This window comes from Cannabis sativa, chromosome 9 (assembly GCF_029168945.1).
Source record: "Cannabis sativa cultivar Pink pepper isolate KNU-18-1 chromosome 9, ASM2916894v1, whole genome shotgun sequence".
Classification (NCBI taxonomy): Eukaryota; Viridiplantae; Streptophyta; class Magnoliopsida; order Rosales; family Cannabaceae; genus Cannabis; species Cannabis sativa.
In genome coordinates, this window is record NC_083609.1 from 45,402,294 (window position 1) to 45,422,755 (window position 20,462).

General features: G+C 34.1%; 1 protein-coding gene across 6 annotated transcripts; it reads left to right on the plus strand.

Moving 5' to 3' along the window:
- The first annotated feature begins 8,738 nt into the window (after positions 1 to 8,738).
- On the plus strand, positions 8,739 to 13,965 carry LOC115714221 (uncharacterized). Of its 6 annotated transcripts, none has more exons than XM_061104000.1 (12): positions 8,739 to 9,307; positions 9,567 to 9,706; positions 9,796 to 9,853; positions 9,941 to 10,075; positions 10,148 to 10,753; positions 10,827 to 10,970; positions 11,043 to 11,171; positions 11,562 to 11,606; positions 11,864 to 12,095; positions 12,185 to 12,633; positions 13,294 to 13,340; positions 13,500 to 13,965. In XM_061104000.1, exons 1-10 carry the CDS (start codon positions 8,960 to 8,962, stop codon positions 12,193 to 12,195), a joined length of 1,848 nt encoding a protein of 615 aa, XP_060959983.1. In that variant the 5' UTR covers positions 8,739 to 8,959; the 3' UTR covers positions 12,196 to 12,633; positions 13,294 to 13,340; positions 13,500 to 13,965. The 6 variants fall into 6 exon arrangements, with proteins under 6 accessions (XP_060959983.1, XP_060959984.1, XP_030498675.2 ...); XM_061104001.1 differs by having other exon boundaries at positions 8,741 to 9,307; positions 10,151 to 10,753; XM_030642815.2 differs by having other exon boundaries at positions 8,742 to 9,307; positions 11,864 to 12,633.
- Positions 13,966 to 20,462: the final 6,497 nt, after the last annotated feature.

Sequence of the window (20,462 nt, forward strand, 5' to 3'; positions counted from 1 at the left end):
AAGGTTGCTAGAATATTTATTATTTTAGATGAGCTGACAACTCTATTCAATGGATGGTAGCTTTGACTCTCGCCTAAACGGGACACTGATATCAGTTTGCTGAAAAACTTGGAAATTATTTAGGATTGTATTTTTAGTATTTTCTCTTGTCATTCCTACTTGCTATGTGCTAATAATTTCTGAATTGGATTTTGTGTTAAACCATAATTGATTTCTATTTAGTATTTTGTAGTATCCTGTATAGCCATGTCAAATCCCATGTTATCACTCTTGACTGAAAATAAGCTAAATGGATCTAACTTTCCTAAATGGAATGAGAACACTAATATTGCTCTCATAGGTGAAAGTGTCCTGTTTGTGTTAATTGAGCCGTCTCCTGAACAGCCGGGTGACAATGCAACTAAAGCTGTGAAAGAGAAGTTCGAGCGTTGGTAGAATGCTAACAATAAAGCTCGATACTTCATGCTTTCCAGCATGGTTGACACCTTAAAAACAAGGTTTGCAAAAATCGACAGGCTGCAGAAATTATGACGAAGTTAATTGAGCTATTTGGTATGGCATCTATTCAGTCTCGCTTTGACGCGACTAAGAAACTCATCAATGCACGGATGGAACCCCATCGGAATGTGCGTGATGACGTTCTCCTAATGGCAAGTTATTTCCAGGAAGCCCAGAATCATGGTGCTGAAATGGATCAAACAACTCAAGTAAGCCTTATCTTGAATAGTTTGACTCTAGCTTTTCTGCCCTATACATCAAATTATGTCATGAATAAAAAGGAGATAGACTTTCATGCGTTAGTCAATGACCTTCAGACATATGAAAATTTGATTGGAGGACCCAAGAAGAAAGGGAGTAAACCTCAGAATTCTGGAAATGGTAATGGGACGATTAAACCTGAGGCACATGTAGCCTCTACTTCAAGACCCAAGACAAAGAAGAAGTGGAAAAATACCAAGAAGCGAGCTCAAGCTGTGAAAACAGTTAAGAACGAAAAGGCTCCTGCTAAAGGTGATGCACTAAAACGAAAGTGTTTCTACTGCAATGAGAAAGGCCATTGGAAACCCCAATGTCCTAAACTTCTTGCAAAGAAACAAGGTATTTCTTTCTATAAACTGATGAGTTTTAGTGAATTATTATCCAATTGGATTATTAATTCTGGACTACTAACCTTGTTTATTTGTTTTTCTTCTTATTATAGCCCAAGCTGCTTGAACTCAGATGCTATCTTAGTGAGTTGAATCGGAAAGCTGGACAAAGGGGTGGAGTTCGTCCAAGATAAAGATGAAGCTCATTTATTCATTTATTTATTTTTGAATTAATTGTTTTAGTTTAAAAACAATTTGAATTTCGATTATTAGTTTGGGATTTTTATTCCCTGTTTTCTCATAATGTTGCAAAACAATTTTTCTTTAATTTTATAATTTTTCTTTTACAAATAAATTGCAATTTATGAGATTGAGCTACATCTACTTTATCTTAAACAACAATTACCAATTTTATTTATATGTTTGTATGTGTAAGTGTTTTTATTATTGGTACAAATTCTATAAAATTTTAAACTCTTCATAGAGTTATTACTACATAAACACTAGAAATTAATTCTATGTTTATGAATAATTGTTAATTCTAAAACAGTTATTAAGAATTTGTTTAATAAAAGGATCTTTTGATCTGATAGGGGTGGAGGAAAGTTAAGAATTATATGCAGTTCAACGATCTTTTATATCTAATGAACTCTGGATTATATTCAACTCCACATAATCTCTATAACACTTAGAGAATCATGATCTTTATAACCTTTAGGGGTGGATCATAATCTCTATATACTTAGGGGTGGACTTTAATCCACAGTACTCCCTGTAACACATATTTTCTTTAAACATGGAAGTAATATAATAAATTAGCTATTATCAAACTAAATCCTTGATCTTGATTATATGTTCCAGTTTAGTTTTACTGTTGTAATAAATAATGATACCAATAAAGTTCTTTGATAATGTATCACACTACCTTAATTGAGTGGGAGAATTTTAAAATTCTTTTCCCATCTTCATTTGGTTGACACTCGTGATAGGAACATAAGAACACTACTGAGAAAGCAAATCTAACCATTCATGTGGATAGAAATAACTTATCAGAATTATGAGAATAAGATAGAAGAATTCTTGCATAGTCTATTCGAATGACTTGAGCCAAGATTTCTAATTCTCATAACATTTTATGGTATCTTAATTTGATTACTTAATCTCTAGCAAGTATTTTTCACTTCAAATACTAGACTGCTATGTTGATGATTTAGTCTTAAAAGAAACTTACAGTTTCAGACTAATACAATAAGTCACAACTAGATATCCCTCCAGACAATAAGAGGTTAGAAGTATTATTTAACCAGACATCTACTATTGAGTGGGAGCTATCTGAGATGTAATCAAATTAGGAACGTTAGGAGATACTCAAGAAAGATTTATGAAAGTGATCTATATGTTAGATATTAAGGAACTATATATTAGTTATCCTTATATCTACCCCAACTCATTCAAGATTTTGAGATGGTGGTTACTCTGGGGGTGGAGGAGTTATTCTACAAGAGTGTAAAAACCCTTCTATAATAATTCAAGCTCTACCAGAAAAGATTTATAATTTTGTAAATTCGAAATTACCAGAAATTTATTTTGCTGAAGAAAATTCTACACTGTATTATCTCAGTTCCAAATTTTAAAATATGAGAGATATGTCTTCTGTTTATTCAAATGTACTTAATAAGCAGTAAGGATTTTAGTATCCCTTGATGAGTAAAGCATATAGTAAAGGATGTTTCATAATGTTTTTATGAACCTGGTTCCAGAAGTTTGGGTGGATTCAAATATACTACACTTGATCTGAAGATCAAGACAACAGATTGATTGGAATGCACAATTTGTTTTATGTTAGTGCAAGTGGGAGTTTGTTGGGTTTTGTGCCCTAAATAAAACCCATTACAATCTGATTAGCTATCAATCTAAGAAATTTGAAGTGATTTATGTTTGCATGAATTTTTTAAGCTTATGGTTTAATATATTTAATATATGCACAAAATCAGTTAAGTCCAGAACATATACTTATTCACAATTACAGTTTTGTCAACACAGTGGAATGTGATTGTTAAGTCCCTGTTTCATCAGTGTTTTGGATTTACACTAATGTGATAATCAGCGATGATGTGTACTTACACTTGGAGTAAGTGTTATGTTCTTTCCAGGACATTGGTAAAGTATACTAGTTTCGAATGTATGGAGTATACATTGGACTGGACCGATATTGAACTTAGTCAAGATATTATAAACTTACCGTTGTATCTTTCCAAGTCAATATCACTAGTTGATCTTAGATTAAAAGAATCTAAATCCTGATATGCTTAGGCTCAACTCAGGAGTGTTATTCATGTTCTTTGATTTATTAGTTAAGCATACTTTTGGGTCAGGGTGATACGTATATTTTGGGAACATGATAGTATGATTGAGTGGGAGCACTGAACATAAATATGGAATCTATAGCTTCTACTGGTGTATAGAAGTCAAGTGATGATTCTCTTCGAGCTTAGCTAAATTGAAGTAAATGGATGAGCTCTTGTTTCAGTGACTATTTCTTAGATCACTAAAACATCATTTACAAGTAGCTAAGTGTTTTAAGGGGCCAAATACATTGAGGGGTGAAAACGGTAAATTTATCTCATCTCGATGTAAATCATCTATATAGAGGATCTTTGATCACATTAAGATTATAACTATGGTTAAATGAGATAGCATATCTATATCGTGGAATATATAGAATGCTATATATAAGTCTAAGAGTGCAATTCCAAGTTCGAAGAGCGGATTCAACAAGGAATTAATAAGTTAGGGAATTTACTTAGTAAATTCGGTTCGGCTTATTAGAAGCTCAGCAATATAGATCCATGGTCATCATTCTAGTTGAGACCATACTGCTTGTAAGACTCAATAATTGATTTATGATTAATCAATTATAATTCTAAAGTTAGACTATGTCTAATTTGTGAATTTTTACTAAGCCGGGGTAAAATTGTAAAGAAAAGAGATTCTAGGTTTATTTATTAATTAAGAGACTCTATATGTCTAATTAATAATTATGTTAAATGACAATATTATTTAATAATCTATTTTAGTTATTAAATAATTAGTTTTGGCATTTAAATGGTTAGAATTGGAAAATTGGCGTTTTTGAGAAAATAGAAATGAAAATTGTTAAAACTGCAAAATTCCAAGTGGGGCCATTAACACCATGGCCGGCCACTTGAAGAGAGTTTTTCCAATTAATATTTTCATTATTTTAATGCCAAATAATTACTAACCTAAACCTAGTGGTTGCCTATAAATAGAAAGTGATGGCTCACCCCAAAAAGAGAATTATTCAGTAATTCAAGAGATTGCCTTTCAAAAAATTGAGCCATCCACTTTCTCTCTATAGCCGACCCTCTCATTCTCTCTTTTCCTCTTCCAAATTTCGAAATACCTTGAGTCATAGAGTAGTGCCCACACACATCAAGTGGTACCTCAATCATAGTCTGGAAGATCGTGAAGAATCCAAATTGAAGAGAAGGACATTCGGACTCAGATCTTGGTGATACTCTGCGACAGAAAGAATACAAGGGTTAGAGATCTGAGTAGAATGAGACATATTATTCCGCTGCAACCAATGTAAAGTTTCCTAAACTTTATATGTGTTTATTATCGTTTTAGAAGTTCATATTTAGGATGTTAAACAACTTACTTGTGAGTAGATCTAAGATCTTGGTAAAATAAATTCCAACACAACCCCCATTATTAAATTTTGAGAATAAGACTCCCTAAACTTCAGTTTTGTTTTGATCTCCACTTTTCATTTTGTTATTGTTTTTGTTGTTGGGCGGAAGAGTACCAAGCTCCATTGTCTTTATTTGTTGAGCAAAGTAGATAAAAACAAAGCTATGAGTCTCAACTTACACATAAAATTAAAATGAGTTTGCTACTTTAGTTTTTGTAAGAGAACAAGAAGAGGGGAAAAGATTGGAACGAGATCGAGCAGAGGAGAATGGCTCTGAGAGGGGACAAGAGAGATAAGAACAGGAGATAGGGGTCGTTCCATGAAGAAAGAAAAAGAAGAAAAAAAAGAAAGAAAAAAGAAAACAAAAGGAGAAAAAATGAGATTTTTTTTTTAATTTTAAATTATTTTATAATATTTATATTATTAATATTAAGTGCACCGATAAAAATTTGCTCACTTGTACACTTCAATATAGAGTCACAACCTACTTAACAATTAACAATAAAAAAGTAGATAGAAAATAGGCATTTTTTCTTTAATAGGGTTTTTAGGCCCAAAGCTTACATTTTTATGTTGGTAAGAAAAAATAAAAAAAATAAATAAATTAATAACTTTTTTTTTTCAAAAATACGAACAGTACAAAAGTAATCTCTATCTTCATCTTTCTCCTTCCAATTCATGTTTCACAACTCAAAATAATTATTTTTTTTCACAGTACATATTGATATATAATTCCATGGTCCATTAAATATTGATATGATTATTTAATTAATTTGTTATTTTTTAAGAAAGTTGTAGAAGCCCGTATAAACTATAATGCACAGGAAGGAAAGAGCACAACAGAGGTTAGTTTGATGTGACATTTCCATAGCTTTTAAGAGTATAAGCTTCAATAATTTCTCTTGAAAAAGTAAATATAGACTCATATGTAAACAAAACTAACATTTGCAATGTTTAATTGTTTGTGGTTTTTCTATGAAAATGATATTTCATTAGTTTGTTTTGATGTCTGCTGAGAATTAATATACCTAATAATAGTATGGCATCTTTGGTGAAATCCGATCTCTTTGTTTTGCAGGTGCTAAATTCTGGTGACACTAAAATAAAAGGGAAAAATGCTTGTACCAAGTTCGCTAAAATTAGTACGAACGAAATTCATAACATTATATCGTGCCAATTAATCTCTAGAAGAACTCATCAAGTAAGTTCACAAGTTAAGAAAATTACATGAACATATTTTATTTACCATACTTCAAAATCCTAGTTGCTTCTTAGCCAACCACTCTAAATTAAGGATGACAAAAGTCTGTTGTTTTATACAATCTTTTTTGGAAGCTACCCAAACAACGGAGTGCAACAATGTGATAATGATAGAAAGTGACAATCACTCAGTATACTCACATATGCAGCAACCTGACAACAACAAAACAACAACAATTAAACAACTTTTATCTGCTTCAAGGAGGGGATCTATTTTAAGAGATGTTATTTTGGTTGATACTGGGACTTTGACAGCAGAAACAACCATAAAGCAACAAGAAAACAACCAAAAGCGAATTCCCGAAGATGTTGAATATTGAAAAATCTATAATTATTTGTTCATCAATTGATATTGTTTTGGTTGAAAACAACAAAAACAAAACTACACAATATCTACAAAAGAATCATAGTTTTCATGTTATATATTGGGAAGTTTCTTTAGTGTTGTTTTTGTAACATCTTATTTCAACCTGAAAATAAAATCAAGTTATTTTCATGTTATTGTAAAGTTTGTTATAAATTGTTATACACTACACTGGTTCTTCAATAATTAAATGAATAGATTTCTTATATGTTAAAACAAAAATTTATCTTATCTCTTACATTCAGATTTGAAAAATAATAAGAGAATACACATTATGTTAATTTTGAGTCAAGTGGGGGCATTAATAGAAATAGATTGTAAATATAATGAAAAATTGCTTATATTTAGAAATAAAATTATTTGTTGTTTAACAGTTGTTTTAAAGTTGTAAACACGTTGTTTAATTTCGTTATTTTTTAAACATGTTGATTTCACGTTGTTTGTACATTAAAATTCAGTAATTAAAATTTGTAGATTTCTTAAATTGTATATACAATTATTTTTATATTTTTATATAGTAGCTAAATATTGTTAATAGTTAAAAAAAATACTAACAATTATTGTCTTTTTTCTCAAAAAAAAAAGAAGACGAACATAATTATATAAATACTTAATGTAAAAATTAAAAATATAATAATAGTTGTTTTTCACTGTACTAAAATATATAAACAAATTAAATAAAATTATAATGTTTAATATCAAGTGCAAGATACATGTAAAATTAACCAGAAAAAAGTTTTAAAATATATAAAGCAATGTTTCTTAAAAAATGTTGCTCTTCAATGCATAACCAAATCCAAACACACTTTTCAATTACTAATTCATGCACAATAGCTTGAACCTTCTTGGAAGATTGGAACATTTTCTTGTACACTTTCAATGTATGTAACTCGCTTCATTCTACCAAAGGAATAGAAATAAATGTCTGATCAACATTGAAGTACATCATCATTGGAAATCAAGTTTCTTGCATTCAACTGTAGTAGCAAAACAACAAGATAAAAAATGAAAGTATTTACAAAATAACATATAAACATCTTATAAACAATGCTAAAACAACACTATATCAACATAATCATTAAAAGTATTTACAAAATAACATATAAACAATTTATAAACAACGTGAACACAACACTATATAAAAAAAAAATCATTAAAAAATCTATAAATAAAAATTGACTAATTCATAAAACTAAAATGAACAAAAAAAAAAAAAGAATATCAATATGAAAAGTTTAGCTTAAAGAAAAAGAAAAAATAGAATTGAATATGCTCTCTTTCTTTATGTTAGTGAAAACTTAGTTCTTTCGGACATTTCATCAAACACATGGCATGGGTGTTTTTACACACATATACACACAACTATAGAGCATTTTCTTGTACACTTTCAATGTGTTCAACTTACTTCATTCTACCAAAGGAATAGAAATTGTCATAAAGTCTATCCTAATCAATTTGGAAGTACTTCAACACTAGGAAATAAGGTTTTTCCTTTCTACTGCAATAGCAATACAACACGTATAAACAACTTATAAATAACGCATAAACAACACTGTATCAAATTTATTGATAAATTGACTAGTTCATAAAATCAAAATGAACATAAATAACATTAGAGGAATAATATGAAAATTCCAGTTTGAAGAAGAATAAAAATTACAATAGCACAATTGAAGATGCCCTCTTTTTTAAGGCTAGTGATTAAGAATAACTATGTTAAGCATTTCGTCAAACACATGGAAGGTATGCCTTATATATACATTAACAAAAAATTCAACTTAAAGAAGAAGAAAAAATTTACAAAATTTGAGGACAAGTGAGTAGAATCAATAATAAACAATCACACTACAACAATATTCTATTTTAAATTTTCAAACCTTATTAATGTAATTTGAAAAGGAAAAAAAAAAAGAACAAGAAAAGAATAACTTACAAATCGAAGCTTCACAAAAATTAATAGCAGTAAAAAGAAGTTTGAAAAAAGAGAGGGATAGCTTGATCAAAAGAGGAAAATAAATATGAAGTGTCTATCTTTCTCCCTAGATCACAACATAGAAGGTTGAGTAGAGATTTTATATATGACATTGAGGGACTGGGGACGAGAGAGGTTTGATGCGAGATGGAAATGGTGGACAGAGTTGTCTTTTAAAGTGGATCTGTGTGAATAGGAGGAAGACAGAAAAATAGTATTATCTGTAATTATCAAACTTTATAAATAGTATTAAAGAAAAATTTAAAAAGTAAAAAAAAGTAACCAAAGGAAAGGACAATATAAATATTTAATATTAGTAAAAAAAGTAATTTCCGTAGAAAATAAAGACTAAGTCGAAATTGAAGTTTTGGGGACGTTACCTCAAAATTTCAGTAATGGGGTAAATCATGTCAAACTAAAAAATTTAAGAAATTTGATAACTAATTACAAGAAAAAAAAAATAATAAGAAATCGCCACATCACTCAGTGAGTGAAGAAACTTTTTGAAGATGTTTTGATTTGAAACCTTGGGTTTGGACTGGACTAGCATAGAACCGAAAATGAAGGGTGAAGAAGAAGGTAGTCTGAGAGGACCGTACAAGAAGGGTGAGAGAGGAATACACGGAGACGATGGCGAACTAGAAACCATTAGCCCCCAACGCAAGAGACGTCACCTTGGGATTCCCCTTCCCCCACACTCTCAACCCGACCAGGAACTCGGAGAAGAAGAGCAAAATGGAGATGGAGCTGAAGCTCCCCACGCTTGGATTACACCCGAATCCTCCAACCTTCTTCACCAGCTCCCTTCTGATTGCTCCGCTCCTTTCAGCAACAACGCCTCCATTTCCGTTTGCTTGACCGACCATGAAATAATTGATGGTGAAGCTTTCACTGTGCCTGTTTGCCAGGTTTGTTCTCTGGTTTTTCAAGCTCACTCTTCAAGTTTTGTAAGTCTTTCAAATTAAGGGCTATTTTGCTTATTGGGAAAATATAATAATTTCTATTCTTTACTTATGAAGCTCTCACTGAATTTATATGATGTATGTACCCTTCATTTTCGTATTTCTTTTGGCTAATAGATAATACATATAGGTATGTGTATAACCTTAAAAAGGAACTAGATTAATAAATATGATTAGTGATGTTCTTAAAAATCCAAACAATTAGCTCTCCAGTGAAGGAGATCTTGCAATGGTGAAGGGAAATTTTGAAGAGCATACTGTTTCAAAAGAAAAGAGTAGAAAAAAGAACAAGAACAAGAAGCGAGTAAATACTCCTCGCCCAGCATGCTCGTGGGTGTTTTTTTGGTAAGATTCTGGGTCTTCAAATTTGGTCCATAGTTTACTTTTAATTATCTCCTGGCTGCCTTGTTGATCGTTCAAGTAAACTACTGCAGCCGAGAGTTTATCAAGGAATACAGTGCTTCCCATCCCGAGTCCTCTGGCCTTAAAGCTGTGAGCCTCTTCATTGTCATTGGATTGCCGTGTTGGTGAAAAAGAAACGTCAAATGAAGTAAATAATTACTGGTTTGTATATTTCAGGCAACGAAAGCAGCATCTGAGGTGTGGAAATCAATGAGCCTTGAAGAGAAAGCAAAATACACCAGTCGTGCTCGCGAGGTATGGGATAACTACTTGAGTGCAGCTCCTACGCGACCTTCCAAACCAAGGAACCAGGTAAATAGTGTTTTTTCTTTTGGGTGGGAGATGTGTGGGAACTAGATTGGATAATCTCTGACTTCAAAATAGCAGACTAAGCTAGTCACAAGATGCTCTCCTGGCCGCTTATTCAACGTGCTGCAACGCCTTACAGCTGAACAAAGAGAGGCAGTCAAGTGCATGGGCTTTGGAAGCCTCCTTGATCTTAGATGTCGGACTCTCCGCCGTAGTTTGTGTCTTTGGTTGTTGGAAAGATTTAATACGACACAATGCAGCTTGGAGATTTGTGGCCATTCTATTCCTCTAACTCCTAAAGATGTGGAGTTTGTGATGGGATTAGCTGCTAGTGGGAAAGATGTGATTAACTCAGGGCCAGATGACTTGATTTTAGACTTGCGACATAGTTATAATGCAACCAATCGAGGTATATCTGTTCGCCTTTTAGAAGAGAAGTTGGCAGTTTCTGAAGCTGGAGAGGATTTCAAAAGATCCTTTGTTCTCTATGCTCTGGGTACGCTTTTATCTCCAACAGCAAGACTGGATGTTAGCCCTTCATTCCTTCACTTCTTAACAAATATGAGTGTCATCCATCAATACAACTGGGGGAAATTTCTACTTGACCGGCTAGTTCGGGAGGTAGCACGTTTTCGTCAGGGGAAGCAACGTGCTGTTGGTGGCTGTCTTTTGTTTCTACAGGTAATGTAGAATTTTATTTGCAGTGTTTTGATAGCCATACAGTGCCTTGTTTATAGCTTTGATTTCTTTGCAGCTCTTTTATTATGAAAGAATCTCTATAGAAGGAACAAATGCTCTTGCTCCTGCTGTGTGTCCATGCTTATCTTCATGGGGGGAGGATGAAATCACTGAAAGAGAAAAACGAGAAAGAGAGCTCGGTGGTTATGGTTGCGGACAGGTACCTTTTACATTTTCTACTTATGATAATGAAGCTAATGTGTGATGTGAAATAATTTGTATAGCTCTGCAGGTGATTTTCAAGGAGAGAGGTGTTGTTGTGGAGTCTTTTGACAGAAGTGGGCAACCAAATAGTGTAGCTACAATCAATATAAGTAATGGGGTTGACCATGATCCTTTCTTTTCGCACGAAGGGAACGAGGTATTTATTATGTTTCATTCCTCTTATATCATGTATTGGTTTTATTTACGTAGCATTAAAAGTCCAATTTTGTCCAATCTGTATGTAATTTGTTGCTAAAATGTTTGCCAATGATTTATGGGCCTACGACATATTACACATATGGTTTTCTAAAAGGTCATGTTTGCATCATTCACTTCATTTAGCTGTCGGTTCAACAATAAATACTCATATTACACTTATGTTGTTATACTTTGGAAAAGCTTTAGCTTAGCCATTTTTGGTGCTTAAGGACTGGCTGCAAAGATGTTAGTATGCATTCTGGTATGCAGAAGATTTTTAAGCCATTACTTCAGTAAGTAATCATATTTAATAAGAAAATATGTTTTAACATAGAGCAAAATTTTGTAGGTTACTAATGGAGGACAGATGAATGGGAAGATTGCTGTTCAAGAGGTGATATATTCTTATTTTCCTCTCTTTGTATTATTATCAGAAAGGCCTACTAGTAGTTTGCTTATTGTACCTCATACTCCTTCCCAGTTTTAATTATTGATCTTTTTTTAAAAGAAAATAATTAAACAATTTAAAAATGAAGGTGTAATTTGTAAATTTTAAATTCGTGCAGTTTTTTGAGGAGTATAGTGGACCCTTTCCTTTAGCATGTCATTTTGGACTTTTGTTTATTATTAATCTGGTATTCTTCTTCCCAGCCACATATGCCCATTTCTCTCAAAAGTAAGGATATTGTGTGTGGGGATATTGAATTGATAGTTGAATCAGTCAGAACACAGTGCCGAAACAAAGATTATGGTTGCAATGAAAAAGTTGATTACATGAAGAACAGTGACCACAATGAGGCATGCTTCTTTGCACCATGTGCCTGCCCACTTCCTGATTGCAATTTTGTCAGCTCATCTGAACAGCTGTCACTTCATTTTAGTGGTAAGCATTGGGATTCAGGAAGGCGCTTCAGGTACAACAGCCCATTGACTGTTTCCTTGAGTATGAATGAACAATTTCTCGTTCTTCAGGCAGAGGATGATGGTGCTCTTTTCCTCCTTAACAAGGGTATTGAAAGCATTGGGAGCACAGTAATGGTTACATGTATGGCGCCAAGTCCTTCAAAAAGAAGGTTTGTGTATGATCTTGTGTTGAAACGAGGAAAGAGCACTCTCAGGTTGAGCTCACTAGCAGAATGCTTACCGAGAAGGGTTGAAGGTTTTCCTCTGATGGATTTTCTTCTGGTTCCATTTCGTTTCTTCGATGCCTCTGGTCAGATTAACTTGGATGTGTGTATATGCAATTCTATGGAAGAACTGACTGATCATTGTCCTTGATTTCATAGTAACTGGCTGCAAAGTTCATTGAATGCATGGCAGTTCTCCTGCAGCTAAATTGTGCTTGCCTGGGGAATAAGCTTTGGATCCTGATGCATTTAAGCTATGGTATGAAGTCTTTACTGCAAAATCCATAAAAGAAGGTAATTGACAATTATCTCAAACTAATTATCTTGATGAAGAGTAGGGCAATTATAGTACTTTATCTCTTCTGTTTAGTTTCTAAGTAACTCCTAAACTTGTGTGTCATTGGCACGTTGGGCCAGCAGTCCGGTGCTCTCATGTTATCCAGGAAGGGTTGCATGCCTTATTTTGTTACATTTCCTTTAGAATGTATGGAACAAGGAACTTGTGCTTTGTGAAACTAGGAAACTGATAGCCTAGAGAATGGTTATGATGATGATGCATGGCTTTGGTTAGTGCTTTAATGTAATGCTTGCATGTACAACTAAACTAAATCAATTTACTAATTAAGTCGAGTGGAAAATAAAAGGAAAAGAAAAGGATTCCTTGATACAACTGACTAAAGATTGAGCATGGGTAGTTAAAAGTTAAAACTTATTGTTGTCCATACGGTAGTGAAAATTTAGTATCACCCTGTTGAAATGGAAAAAAGTGAAGATTTAATTTCTTCTTGGTGCTTTTCAGCTCTGTTTATTTTTTTTTTTCTGTCTATTCTTTCTTTTCCTTTCAAGTTCCAAAATAAGCTTCTTATGACTCCTATTTTGGTACTCAATTTCTCCCTCTTCATCCTCTGTTTACACTCTTTTCATTGGTGATGAAATGCTTTCTTTATTGTGTAGGCTTTTTCAACCCAACTTTGGCGTTCTTGCCAGCACACTTGTTTGAGGTATTATAAGATTTCTTTACGACTTTTAACTCATTTCAGAATGATAAATAAGAATATTTTTTCTCCTATGCTCTCATTAGGTCTACAAAGCCTATGATTTTCTTAGAGAAAAGAAACGTAGATGTATTGTGATAAAAATATGTGACTTTTCCTTTGCAGTTGATATTTTCTGCCCATCTACAGCATTTATATAGATCATTGAAAGCTGTCCAGAGTTTACAACATTGGGTGGTCAGGCTCTGGCTCTGGCTCAAATAAAATCTACCATGTCGAGGACAGGCATCGTGTTCTACAATCTCTCATCCTACAAACATTACCATTTTGGCAGCTCCACAATCTTCGCTAAACCTTAATTTATGTGACAAAAATTATAAATTAGATGCTGGTTCTTATGTACTTTCTTGGGGCAATATGATGTTTGATAAAATAGTTTCCGAAGCAAAAAAATAGATCATGTAAGAAGACAGTTAGCTAAAATGCTAGTGATTACTACATTTATGGAGTGTATATAACTTCATTTTATTCCAAGAACAACAAACACAAGAGCCTACAGCCTTGCTCGAGCAGCCCTTGGAACGGACAAAGAGAAAGTTTGGAACCGCTTCAGTTCCCTCATTGTTTCAGTTCTTTGTTTCCTTTGTCTTTGATCTTCAGTTTTCAAAAAAAAAAAAAAAAAAAAACTTTTTTATTATCGTAACAACCAATCTATATATCAATATATATACTAGGTGATTGTTACGTGCCAAGCCACGTAGTGTTAGTTTTATTTAATATTTTAGTTTTTTATTTTAATTAATAATTAAAATAGTATAATTATTTGAACGATTTGTTTTATAAAAATAAAATATGTGTCAGTATATTTAGTAAGTAAAACATAGTTGTGTTATAATAATGTATGTTATTAATAGTAAAATGTACATTAATCTTCTAATTGAAAAAAGTTCTATTATCTCATTTCATATTTAATAATAGCTACACAACTATATATTTATAGACTTTCACATTCTTTGCAAATTACTAATAAGCACCAATAATATTTTCATATTCTAATATTTTTCAACCTTCTCCTCTTGGTGGTAAAATTAAAAATAAAACTAAAAATAAACACAAACATATAAGGTAAATACTAATTACAGCCCATTTCATCTTTTTTTTTTTTATTATTTTTTTAAGCCCAAGCTCAAAAATCTCTAAGCCAACACAATCAATCTTCTTTTATATTATCTTTTCTAGATATTTTATCTATATATTTTTTTTAAAAAAAATAAATAAAAAATTATTAATATTCTCCCAAGATAAGTTTGTTAGAGAGATATGTGGCTAAGATGATTTTTTTAATTTAAAAAGAGATTATTAATATTTAAAAGATTGTTTATTTAAAAGATTATTTAATTTTTTGGGTTTAATTATTGGGTTTATTTTTTAACGGGAGATCAAACCTAATCGTTAAATTTAACAGAATATTCTTTTATTTTTAAGTATATTCTGTTAAACCAAGAATGTTAAACCAAGAAATGCCGTTAGATAGGCACTTTTAATATATAAAGATATATATATATATATATAAGCTTTGGATGTGGTCACACTAGAAAAAAATTACGTGCAAGGCACGTATACATAATTTTATATTAGGTGATTTATAATTAAATTAAAATCATAGAAATTTATAAAATAATTCCCTAAGTGTAAAACAAGTGAACTTATCTATGCAATTCTAGGAGGACACAATTGAAGAAATTGAATCACAAGACTTTGCAAAAGTTGCAAGTCTTGAAATGAGACATTGTATTTATAAGGAGATGATTACTGAGTTGATACAAGAGGCAAAGAACAGAGAAAATAACAGAAATGACTAACAGCAAAGTAACAAACATTAAACTGTTACAATAGAATGGCTAACTGTCAAACAACTAACTCTGACACTTGTTTATCATCCCCCCTCAAGCGAAATGGTGATGAACACACTTTGAGCTTGGCTTTGAGGTAATGAAACCGATCTGTAGATAGACACTTGATGAGAATATCAGCAGTTTGATCAAGAGATGGCACATAACGAACTTCAAGAGTTTTGGCCAGTAGCTGATCACGGATGAAGTGTTGATCGATTTCGATGTGCTTGGATCGCGCATGAAAGACTGGATTGGCTGCAAGAGATGCAGCACCTTGGTTGTCAACCCAAATTATTGGGCAAGCTGGCAGATCGATGTGGATTTCATTGAGTAAATGACATCCAGTTCACTTCGGCAGCAGCATTGGTTAAGGCACGAAATTCACTTTCCGTGCTTGATCGAGCAACAACTTGTTGCTTCTTTGCGGACCATGATATTAAGTTGCCACCAAGGAACACTGCATAACCACCGGTTGACCTTCTATCATCAATACTTGTTGCCCAATCGGCATCAGAATAATCTTGAAGATCTAGTCGAGCAGCTGGTTGAATGAATAGACCCTCATGAATCGTTCCCTTTAAATACTTGAAAAGTCTTTTGCAGGCATCCCAATGGGTTGTAGTAGGGGCATGAATAAACTGACTTAGTTTATTTACAATGAATGCTATGTCGGGTCTTGTGAGGGTAAGATATTGCAATGCCCCCAATGTACTTCGGTAGAGTGTTGGGTCTGAAAAAGGATCACCAATAGACAAGGATAACTTGATAGCTGAACTGGTGGGACTTGGACTAGGTTTAGCTCCATCCATCTTAAGCTGAGAATTTCAGCAATGTATTTCGACTGTGAGAGATGAATGCCAGCTGATGTTCTCTGCACTTCAACCCTGAGAAAGAAGTGTAGTGGTCCTAAGTCTTTGATGTCAAATTCTTTGTTGAGATTTTGAACCAGCCGTGAGATCAAAGACTTGTTGGGGCCTGTAATTAGGATGTCATCGACATATACTAATAGGAGTATTTTATTGTTACCCAAACCAAAAAAATAGAAGGAGTTATCAGACCTGGAACATGTAAAACCATTGCTGCAGAGAGTGGATTTCAGCTTTTCGTTCCAAGCTCTTGAAGCTTGTTTGAGACAGTAGATTGCCTTATGCAATTTGCATACATGATTAGGAAAATTTGGATCCACAAATCCAGGAGGCTGAGTCATAAAGACTGATTCTTGTAAGGTCCCATTTAGGAAAGCATTGGAGACATCTAGTTGAGTGATGTCCCAATTGTTGGAGACAGCCAAGGTGAGTAATGTTCGAACTGTTGTGGGCTTGACAACCGGGCTAAATGTCTCTGTGTAGTCAATGCCAGGAGTTTGAGAGTATCCCTTTGCCACTAACCTTGATTTGAATTTATCAATTGAACCATCCGCATTGAGTTTGATACGATGTACCCACTTATTTCCCACAAGATTCATGTAAGGTGAATAAGGGACAAGTCTCCAAGTGTTGTTTTTTTTAGTGCAGTGTCCTCTTTTTGCATAGATGCCAGCCATATGGGGTTGTTAAGAGCCTGTTTGACTGTTGTGGGAATTTTTGGTAGGGTTGATTCGGGTAAAGGATGTAGAGTGGAATGGTATGCTTTTGGTTTGAGGATGCCCAATTTGGACCTTGTCTGCATATTATGGAAATTTGTAGTGTGAGGGGTAGTGGATGGCTGCTGTATGGGATTGTTGGCACAGGTATTAGTATCATGGGAGTGAACATCAGGTATGGCTGCTATAGGTTCAGGATTTATGTGCTGGACATCAACACTGGTAACGGATGGATTTGGTACAGCAACTGAGGGAACGACTGGTGCAGCATTTCTCACAGCAGCAGCAGCAGGTGTAGTGACAGGAGATGGCATATTTGCAGCAGATTGAGAGGGCATAGTGTGATTAGTTATAATAGGAGATGTAAGAAATGAAGTAGAGGGAAAAACATGTTGTGAAGAAGAATGTACCTTGTTGGAATCACAAGTTGTGAGAGCTGGAAATTCTTCTTTATTAAAAACTACATTTCTTGCTATAAACACTTTGCCATCTTTATTTTCACACATATAGCCTTTGTGATTCATGGAGTAGCCAACAATCATGCATTTGTCAGATCGTAAGGCCAACTTATTGCTGTTATAAGGTCGTAGATGCGGGAAACAGGTGCAACCAAAGGGCTTCAGCATGTTATAGTCGGGAACTTTGTGAAATAAGGCTTCATATGGGGACATATCACCAAGAACACGAGTAGGCATTCTGTTTATTAGATAAACAGCATGCTGAAATGCTAACCACCAATAAGGGAGAGACAAACCAGCATGAGCAAGTAATGTAAGACCAGTTTCAGTAATATGACGATGCTTTCGTTCAGCTCTTCCATTTTGAGCATGGTCATGAGGACAAGGGTGTTGGAAATGGACTCCATGATGCATAAGAAAGGATGCTAAGGACCTATATTCACCTCCCCAGTCCGATTGGACAGTTTTGATAGGGAGATCAAATTGTTTTTCCACAAATGTTTTGAATTGAAGAAATGTACTATAGGCTTGAGACTTTGTGGATAATGGAAAGAACCAAGTATAACGGCTGAGATCATCTATAAAGTGAATGTAGTATCGATGTCCCTCTTTAGATTCAACATGAGATGGTCCCCACAAATCTGTGTGAACCAACTCTAATGGTTGAGAGGCTCTAGACTCGGATAAGGGATGGTGCTGTCTATGGCTTTTGCCTTTTTTACAAGCATCACAGAACCTTAAATGTTTAAGGTTGACAGGAACATGTAAATCAGACATGATTTTTGCAAGAGTCTCTAGTGTGGGATGACCAAGTTTCGAATGCCAAAAATTGACATCAGATTTTTGCGCAAGATAAGATAAAGACTTATTAGTATTAGGCAAAAATCATTTTTATTATTGCAAGAATCAGTACATGGGGGAGTCACTGTATTAACAGTACTCGTATTACATGTAGCAAAACATGAACTAGACTTAGGTACAGATTCTTGAGTAGAATTAAGGACAGGTTCTTGACTGGTTTCAGGAGAAGCAGAACAAGGAGACTCAGACTTTGATTGCTTGGTGACAAGTTGACATTGGAGCTAAACTTTTGATGGGAATGAGCTGTGTGACAGCAAATAGAGGCCATTCTTAATCCTCCCCTTGAGGAGCACTCTCCCTGTGATTTTGTCCTTAACAAAACAACATTTTGAGTGAAATTCTAAAAAAACATGATTGTCAGCAGTTAATTGAGAAACACTAATGAGGTTTTTTTGTAATTTTAGGAACTTTAAGAATATTGTTTAAACGTATAGAGGACTGAGATGAGGGAAGATAAGAGTTACCAATGTGACTTATAACAAGTCTTTTACCATTGCCAACACCTAGGGTGTCAGAACCCGAGTAGGGGATTTCAGATTCAAGGTGTTCCATGCCCTGAGCAATGTGATTGGTTGCACCCGTATCAGCATACCAGTCATAATCTTCAACGAATTCAGGCAAGGCTGAGCTGGAGTATGCTTGATGTTCTTCTTGGTCATCGATTTCAGCAAGAAAGACCTTTAAATCATTGATCTTCGAAGTGACAAATGCCTTGTCGAATCTGTAGTGGCAAACGGCAGCCGTGTGCCCTGCTTTGTGGCATACCTGACATAGCAATCTTGGGATAGATGGATGGGTTCTGGGATAAGCACGATCTTAGGGACGATTCATAGAGGAATAGCCACGATTCTGATTGTAGTTTGGACGGAATCCATTTCTGGTGTTGTTTCTAGGGTTGTGGATACTCAGATTTGCAGAAAGATTAGGATTGGAGTCATTGATGGAGTAATGACGTTCAAGCCTGCTTTCACGGGTTAGAAGCAAAGATTGAATGAATTCTAGAGAGAGATTATCCACAAGACTAGTAACATGGACTACAACTGGATCATACTCAGGCCCTAATCCATTTAGGATATGCATTACAAGATCACTGTCATCAAGAGGATGACCAGCTGTAGCCAAGGAATCAGCAAGAATTTTGACTTTATCACAATAGTCGGTTATGGAAAGATTACTTTTCCTCATGGTTGAAATCTGGGATTTGATCTGAAGCAATCTTGCCTTCGACTGACTTGCGAACCATTGTTCAAGCGCGCGCCAAGCTTCATATGAGGAATTGTACTGAGCCAGAGAACCAAGAACTGTCTCTGTCATAGATGAGCGAAGCCAGCTGAGAAGCAGTTGGTCTTTGCGTTTCCAGATCGTGAATTCGAGGTTAGGGACTCCATTAACAAGAAATTGAACATGAGCAATACCAGTAAGGAGTATATCATCAAGCCCGTGGCCAATAACTGTGGGTATTACTTGGGATTTCCATGCAAGGAAATTAGTTCGATCCAATCGAACAGTGAGGGAAGAATTCAGGGAATTCTGAAACGGATTCCATTGCTGAACTGGTTGAAGAACCGGAGTTGCAGCAGTAGCAGTAGCAGAGGTTGGAGCAGCAGTTTGAGCAGTGGGTTCAGGGTGACGAGGATCCATGAACGACGTAGGTCAAACGCTATCTGATACCATGTAAAACAAGTGAACTTATCTATGCAATTCTAGGAGGACACAATTGAAGAAATTGAATCACAAGACTTTGCAAAAGTTGCAAGTCTTGAAATGAGACATTGTATTTATAGGGAGATGATTTCAGAGTTGATACAAGAGGCAAAGAACAGAGAAAATAACAGAAATGACTAACAGCAAAGTAACAAACATTAATGTTACAACAGAATGGCTAACTGTCAAACAACTAACTCTGACACTTGTTTATCACTAAGAGACAAAGTAAAAATAAATCACTTCAATAATGAGTATTAGCATGATAAATATAGCAGTATTTACGAAAGTAATAAAATATTTATTGTGTGGTAATCTCTAACTTTTATATATTTATACATAACGCAAAGAAAAAAAATACTAAAGCAGATCCTTTCAGAGGAGAGAGATTTACTGGAAGGATTTCCAACTACTGAAATGGTGGCAGAAAGAGAGTTTGGAGAATTCTGAGTGATATCTCATTAATTTAATATATTGATTAACTCTATATAAATTGACATTTTATTTCCAAAATCTAATCATTTCTATCGCTGCAACAAGGAATACTCTTCTTAACTCTAATTCAAGATCTCTTTTATTTCTATTGATTTTTAATGGAAATTCTTCTCCTACTAAACTAAAGAAAGTG